At 44.5% G+C, this 7,338-nt stretch overlaps 1 protein-coding gene across 4 annotated transcripts in view; it reads right to left on the reverse strand.

Moving 5' to 3' along the window:
* LRBA (LPS responsive beige-like anchor protein) overlaps window positions 1-3,247 on the reverse strand; it is a 736,826-nt gene extending 733,579 nt beyond the window's left edge. For 2 of the 4 annotated variants that reach the window (XM_023513466.1, XM_023513464.1), the window contains exons 1-2: window positions 2,993-3,247; window positions 1,945-2,386 (exon numbers count right to left, since the gene is read on the reverse strand). In XM_023513466.1, the coding sequence (XP_023369234.1) occupies window positions 1,945-2,163 (219 nt within the window). In that variant the 5' untranslated portion in view covers window positions 2,164-2,386; window positions 2,993-3,247. Of the gene's footprint in view, window positions 1-1,944; window positions 2,387-2,717; window positions 2,798-2,992 lie in introns of those variants that run through there. The other 2 variants (XM_023513465.1, XM_012805420.2) reach the window with 2 other exon arrangements.
* Window positions 3,248-7,338: the final 4,091 nt, after the last annotated feature.

Below are 7,338 nucleotides of genomic sequence, written 5' to 3' on the forward strand. Positions count from 1 at the left end.
AGCAACCTCAAACTCTTGGGCTTACGCCATTCTCTTGCCTCAGCCTCCCAAGTAGCTAGGACTACAGGTGCCCGCCACAACACCGGGCTATTTTTTAGAGACGAAGTCTGACTCTGGCTCAGGCTAGTCTTGAACCTGTGAACTCAGGGCAATCCACTGGCATCAGCCTCCCTGCTCCCCATCCCTTCCCTACAGGACAAGAGAATGACAGAGAAGAGGAGGTGTAATTGAACATATTATTCCCCTTCCTTCTAAGCAATCAACTACTACCCTGCAAACATATGACCTTAATAAGGTCTACATGAGGCCTACAAATAGACAGTGTATATGCAAACTATTACTGTAGAATTTGGATTTTCTTTTAACAATAAAAACACAAGTGACTCACTTTTGGTTATCCACCCCCACAAAGCACATTCTAAAGAACAAAAGAGTTTGAATACTTCTATTGCCAAGAATGTTGTATCTTAACACACAAACAATTACAAATTATATCTCTACCACAGATTTCTGTTTATCATCAAAGGCACACGAGGTTCAAAAAAAGGGGGGAAAAATCAAAAAGGAATATTCTCAAGACTCTCTATTTTGACATAAAGGACTAGATCAATTTACTGTTTATCTCCTTCAGCCTCACACACAAAAGACCATACACACACAAAATTCCCCAAATGTTGATAACTGTTGAAGCTGGATGATGGATACCAGAGTTCATTATACTATTCTATTTTTGTATATATTTAAACAATTCCACAAAACATAGTATAGTTTTCAAAAAATGAGTGTAGAAGTCTGTAGGTATTTACATATAAGTTCCCAGTATAGGTAGCATAAACTAGTAGAGAAATAACACTATTGTTCAAAGCATTCACACATCACAATAAGCTATTTTCTCATTCCAGAAGTTGTACTGCAGGTGACCACACTGTTAGTATAGAAAGGTCTAAGGAAGGAAATAATTAACTGCCCTAAAATAAAACAAGCTTAACCTTGAAAACAAAGAGGTAAAGGAGAAAGGTACTGAACAATTATTACAACTATTGTACACTTGTATTTGGTCCCGTCTGTTATCTTCTAACACAGGTGGGCAGGTAGAAGAGGGGGAAGTATTTTAAGGCCAAATTTCCTTTTCATTCTTTAAGTTGATGAGCAACAGAGGTTGGAATAAAAAAATTTGAACAGTTTCCATCAAAAACGACATCCATTTCTAAGAAGGAAATGAGGGAACATATTTCATAGCTCTTAAAGTAGTATAATTAGCAACTTCCAATAAGCAAGTACGTTTTACTGCCAAACCAGAATTTACAAAACACATACAGATTGTGCACTTTCTGCCTCAGTCCTTTTTTCAAATTTCCATTCAAGTTGTACAAGATTACTTTAAAAGCAATTCTAAATTCATTCAAAAATTTAACTTTAGTTAGTTACGTCTAAAAATAAAACTAGTCAAAATTGAAAATAAGTACTAATTGCAGCAAATTAATCTTGCATCAGCAATACAAACAAAAATTTTGTATTTAACACATTATGATAAAACATAACTTAAGCAGACTCAAAGACTTATTATACTTAAGTCCAAAGAAAGGTCATAAGAACTTATTTAAAAGGTTAAAGAGAAACGCAGACTTAAAAATACATGCCAAGGGAAAAAAAAACTGTATAAAAAGTCCTCCACTGGAAACTCCCGCCCCCATACTTCCAAAGCAACAATTATTTCCTTAGCAAAAGTGATGTTCACGCTCACAAAACCTGGAGCACGTAAGTTTGAATGATTGCCTTTAAACTGAAAAATACAAGATTGTTTCATTTAGGTCAGTAGAATTTTGTTTCTCTCCATGGAAAAAGCCATCATCATTCTGAGCAAAGCACATGGCTCCGGCTTTAATGTCTTGTTCCCCAACCCACTGAGAAGAGTACGTCCTTATAAAATATTTATCTACTCACCAGGTTAAACACAGTTTCAACAATATCCCTGTTGGACACTTCTCCAACCTCAACCAATCCCGTCAACACGGCAAATTTCATTCTGATGCCCCTGATGGGGAGCCCTGGTTTCAGAGGCAACGTACTCCCTTCGGTAGAGGTTTCTTCTCCTTTTCCTCCACCTCCCCCGTCATCACCTGTTGGTGGCGGGGAAGGGACACGACTGTCTTCACTAGCCATCGCTAGCTCACAAGAAAGGACAACTCGGAGTCACCCTGGGACAGCACTTGCTGCACTAGTAATAAGCACAACACATGCAACGCAAACCGAAGAGGGGGGTCTCTCTTCCAACTTGTGGAGAAACCCCAGAGCAGTTGATGAGGAAAGTCCTTGGCGTCGCCCTCCTCCTCTTGGAGAATATTTGTCCAATCTCTCTCCCCGAGGCTGACAACAACGCCAATCCCTATTGGAAGATTAGATATATGTTAAATAGGCTAGGTTTTGTTTTAGGGGTTTTTTGAGAAGAAGGAAATAGTTATTGTCCGTCGAGTAAGTTACTAAAGGCACCCCACTACCAGCTCCAGCGTCTCCCGGGCTCCAAGCTGCGGGTGAAGACGGGTCCCTGAGGCCCCAGAACAGGTTCACTCCTCCCCCACACTCGCAGGTTCTGGGCAGGGCAACCTCTCCTCACAGGTGCACAGAAAGAGGAACTGCCGCGGGGAAAGGAGAGGTCTGGGGAGAGGCGGGGACCCCCAGCCACCGAGGCTCCCACGGAGGTACAAAGGTCCCCTCACCCGGGCCCTCCGGACTCGTCCTCAGCCCCGCCAGGGAGCAGCTAGACCTAGGCGGCGGCGGCGATCCGGGGCAGGAAAAGGCGGGGGCAGGGGCGGTGATTATTCTCAACGCCCGGCCCAGGGGGAGGAGAGGAGTACCTCTGTCAGGCACCTGAGCTGCGGCGGGGGGAGGAGCGGAGGTGTGTGTGGGGGCAGAAAGGGAGGGGCCGGGGGGAGGCCAGGGACACCCGGCGACGACTGCAAGGAGAGGAGGGAGGACGGGGAGGTCGGCGCACCTGGTCGCAGCCTCCAAGTTTCCCTAGTCCGCTCCCCGGGAGCCCGCGGCTGCACAGAACTCCATGGTTTCCCGGCCTGCCCCACCCCTGCGCTCGGCCTTTGCAAAAATAGCGGTTACTGGCGCTAAGGACGCCGCGGTTGAGGCTGCTGCGGGTGGTGAGATGCTACTGCCACAGCTCGCCCCGCCACAGCTGGCGCGGATGTCCCCGTGGCCACTGAAGCAGCTCCCGGCCGCCATGACAGCGCCGAGGGCTGCGGGCGCGGCGTGCGCGTGCGCGAGCGCGCGGGGCGGACGGGCGCGAAGGCGGAGGCAGCGGCGCCGCTGGGCGGGCAGGGGATGCGCGAGCGGCCTAGGTGGCCGGGAACCGGCGGGGCTTCCTGACTGGACCGCACGTGCGCGCGGCCATTCCTGGAGCGCGCTGCTCTGGTAGCGCCAGGTGTGTCCTCGGCCGGGCGGGGAGCGACCGTTCCTCACAGGGACCGACTCTTTTCTGCCCTCCCACCCTCGAACCTGGGAAGGCGCTTGCCAAGTGCTGAGGCGGTGATGCCGACGCTCCCAAGTTACCGCCGGTAACTACGGGAGGGGACGTCGGGTAACGCGGAGGGAGCCCGCCCCGCGCTGCCGAAGTGTCTCGTTAGACTCGGAGGAGGACACCTGAGGGACCTCTACGAGACAGGTGGCGGCGCTGGAACCAGTGGGGCTGCCGTCGGTGTCCGAAGGGAGCCCAGAGTCCCACCTCTGGCTGCTTTCAGCTGCTGCCCGCCCGCTGGGCTGGGCGGAGACGTGGAAGGAGATTTCCCCCGGGACGCCTCGGCAGCTGCCACCATTCGTTAGGAAGGGGAGAAGAGGAGGCCGCAGGGACGGGGAACTGGGCACATCCCTCCCGCCGTGCAGCTGTCGCCCCACCAAACCTCTCCCACATTCGGAGACCGCTGCGAACAGCGTGGAGGGAGGAGGGGCTCTGAGCGCTTCTCCCTCCGTGATTTTCCAGCGTGGAAGTTAGTTCTCCTCGTTCTCAGATTACTTTAAAAGATAAATGATATGAGGGTTGAAGCTTAGCTATTCTAAGAATGTCCTTCCCCTCCACCACATTTTTTTAGAGACAGAGTCTCACTATGTCGCCCTCGGTAGAGTGCTGTGGCGTCACAGCTCACAGCAACCTCCAGCTCCTGGGCTTAGCGATTCTCTTGCTTCAGCCTCCCGACCCCCCCCACCCACCCACTATTAACTGTTATTCCTGGTGCGCTAATGAAAGATAAATTTAGAGGAAAGTGGGTTTTCACCCTTAATGATAGTCTTTGAGGTCATAAAACCTTTAAAACAATGTTTACAGTACTCATAGCTCCCGAAAATAAAAGTGAAGCAAAAAGTGGGGTCAAATGAAAGTTAGGAAGAGCTCTGGAGCAGTCTGAAGAAAAGTTATACTGGCTTGAGAGAGGAAGTCGTTTCCTAAAGAAAGTTTTTTGAGATGGCCCTGAAAAGTAGGTAGAATTTTAACTATCTCATAGAAATTTGAGAAGGAGGCAACTTAAGACTGAAAAAGCAAAAGACTATCTTCTTGTTACACCTTTTTAAAATACTAAAGAGAATTCAACTGCACCAAATCTCATGTGGTTGCAAATGTTTGTTAAAGCTCTGTTTTCGCTAAATTGGTTTGGATGTTGGAAAAATGAAGCAGACATTTTTCTGATTTGAGTTGCTAACTTTTACATTTTCAGGGTAAAAGGCAACGTCAGTGGCTTGCCATTCCTGAAGTATCTGGGAAAAAAACACCTCAGGTTTATATTTCAGATCTTTAAGAGAGTAAGTCTGTAATAAGGGGAAATAGGGTGTGCCTGAAGGAGAGAAAAAAAATTTCACTTGACTTTTTTTTTGTTTTTTCTTTTTTCTTTTCTTTTCTTTCTTTTTATTTTTCTTTGAGACAGAGTCTTACACTGTTGCCCTGGGTAGAGTGCTATGGCATCATAGCTCACAGCACCCTCAAACTCTTGGCCTCAAGGGATCCTCTTGCCGCAGCCTCCCTAGTAGCTGGGACTACCGGCACCCACTATGACACTCCAACTAGTTTCTTGATTTTTAGCAGAGACAGGGTTTTGCTCTTCTCAGGCTGGTCTCTCACTTCTGAGCTCAGGTAATCCACACACCTCAGTTTCCCAGAGTGCTAGGATTACAGGCATGAGCCACGGTGCCCCTCCCCCAAATATTTCTAAACTGTCAGGTATTTTGGGGGGAGGACAGGGGAGACAGAATCTCAAGCTGTCACCGTGCATAGAGTGTCTGGGTGTCAGTAGCTCACAGCAACCTCTAATTCTTGGGCTCAAGCGATCCTCTTGCCTCAGTTTTTCTATTTTTTAGTAGAAATGGAGTCGCACCTTTTGCTCAGGCTGGTATCGAACTCATGAGCTCAAGCAATCCACCCATCTCAGCCTCCCAGAGTGCTAAGATTACAAGGCATGAGCCACCGCACAGAGGAATCTCAGCTATTTTTTTATAATTTTTCAACCTGCTTTATCTTGCCCCTGGTTGCTGTTAAAATAGTTGGCAAAAATTGGAAGTTCACTGCAGGAAGCATAGGGAAGGTAAAAGGGGAATCTGTTCACATGTAGGCAAGCCACAGTTAAACTCTAATAGCCATGGATTATCATTTAAGTGTACAATATAGAATCTTGGAATGTTTCAAGGTGAACTATCTGCCCATCAAATCTTAAGCTCCTTTATGGCACAATACTATATACCATGTATGTTATAGGTATTCAGTATTAATTAGGATTGAGTTAAAACACTAAAATAGCTTGCTCTAATTTTTCTGGTCTGAAAGCCCTTGCCTAAGTCTATGCAACTACTACCAGTTAGGGAGGAAAATCATGGAATAAAATGGGTATCTTAACATATAAAGAAGTTTTACCCTTTGTTTTTATCTGTGGCACTATTAATGGAAGTTTTCTAGTCAAAGCCTTCATATGAACTATCAGCAGATGAGATTATAGGACTGCCTTATTTATATTCCTATACCATCCACCCATCCCTTCCCCCAAGAAAGAAGGAAAATACTATCTCCTATAAAGCCAGGCTCAAGTTTCCTGTCACCACCTAATTTGTATCTCTCTTTGACATCAATATCTTGACAGAATTAAGGACTAAAAGTTTTCATAATTTTCTTTGTCTTTAGCATGCATTGAAACCTTGCAGGAAAAAAGGGGGAAAAAAAAAAAAACAGTGGATTCAGAATAGGAAGCCCTCTGCATAATTCAGAGGAACTCAAGCAAAGAGAATGTAATCTCATTCGGAAATCAAGATTATTGATCTACAAACCGTTACCTATAAGCAAAGAAAATGTGAGAACAAAGATGGATGGAATTTTCTTTCTATTGGAAAAACACCCAATCCACCCAATTGTAACTTCTTGGCATTCTGCTAGGGTATAGATTAAATGATAACTTAAGGGGAAAGTACCTCCTAAGTGATTGGCTACGTACCTGTGTGTGGAACTGGAGTTTCTTCAAGTTATTATGCATAGCTTATGATATTTTAGGCTGAAAAGTCATGGCCCCATCTTACTTCTTCCTATGAGAAAGTCAAACATTGCTTTTACTGTTCATTAAATCTTACTAAATAAATAATACTTCAAATGTTAGTAGCCCTTATATTGACATTTTATTGGGCATTGGACTGTAGGAACAATTATAGTTTAAAGGAAAAAGATCTTGCCTGTTTATAATTTTAAAAACTCAAAAGTATAAAATTAAAAGTTTATGTGATTGTTTTAAGTTGAAAAATGTCCACATCAACTTACTACATTCTGGACATTTTAAAATCATGGGTTGAGATTCAAATCTCAAGGGTAGAGATTTGAAAAAGAATTTAGAAAGGAGCAGATAATAATGAAAATGCCTCCAACACAAAGTAGCCAATGCAGTAATTATTTAGCCTAAACGATCTGGGGTTAAGATTTGTATGTGAATCTGCAAGCTCACTGTTAATACAGATCTATATTCACTTTTGTTTCACCAGTAGAAAATTATTCTAAATCTTTTTTTTAAATTGTTGAAAGGGTAACTCCACTTTCACCAAGTATGCTAGCTATTTAAGACATAAAATATTAATGTATTACTTAGCATACTTGATATAGACTAGGTTAGTTGACTAGTCTTTCCTTTTTTAGAGATAGGAAAATTCTGTTGCCCAGGCCAGAGCACAGTGTAGTCATATCTGACTATAACCTTGAACTCCTGGGCTGAAACAATCCTCCTGCCTCAATCTCCCAAAATGCTAGGATCCCAGCTGGATCTGTTGTTTCTATTTTCCCATATCTATTTTGTTCTTAAGTAATGTGTAATCTATTTG

This window comes from Otolemur garnettii, unplaced genomic scaffold (genome assembly GCF_000181295.1).
Source record: "Otolemur garnettii isolate 467f Iridium unplaced genomic scaffold, OtoGar3 scaffold00041, whole genome shotgun sequence".
Lineage (NCBI taxonomy): Eukaryota > Metazoa > Chordata > Mammalia > Primates > Galagidae > Otolemur > Otolemur garnettii.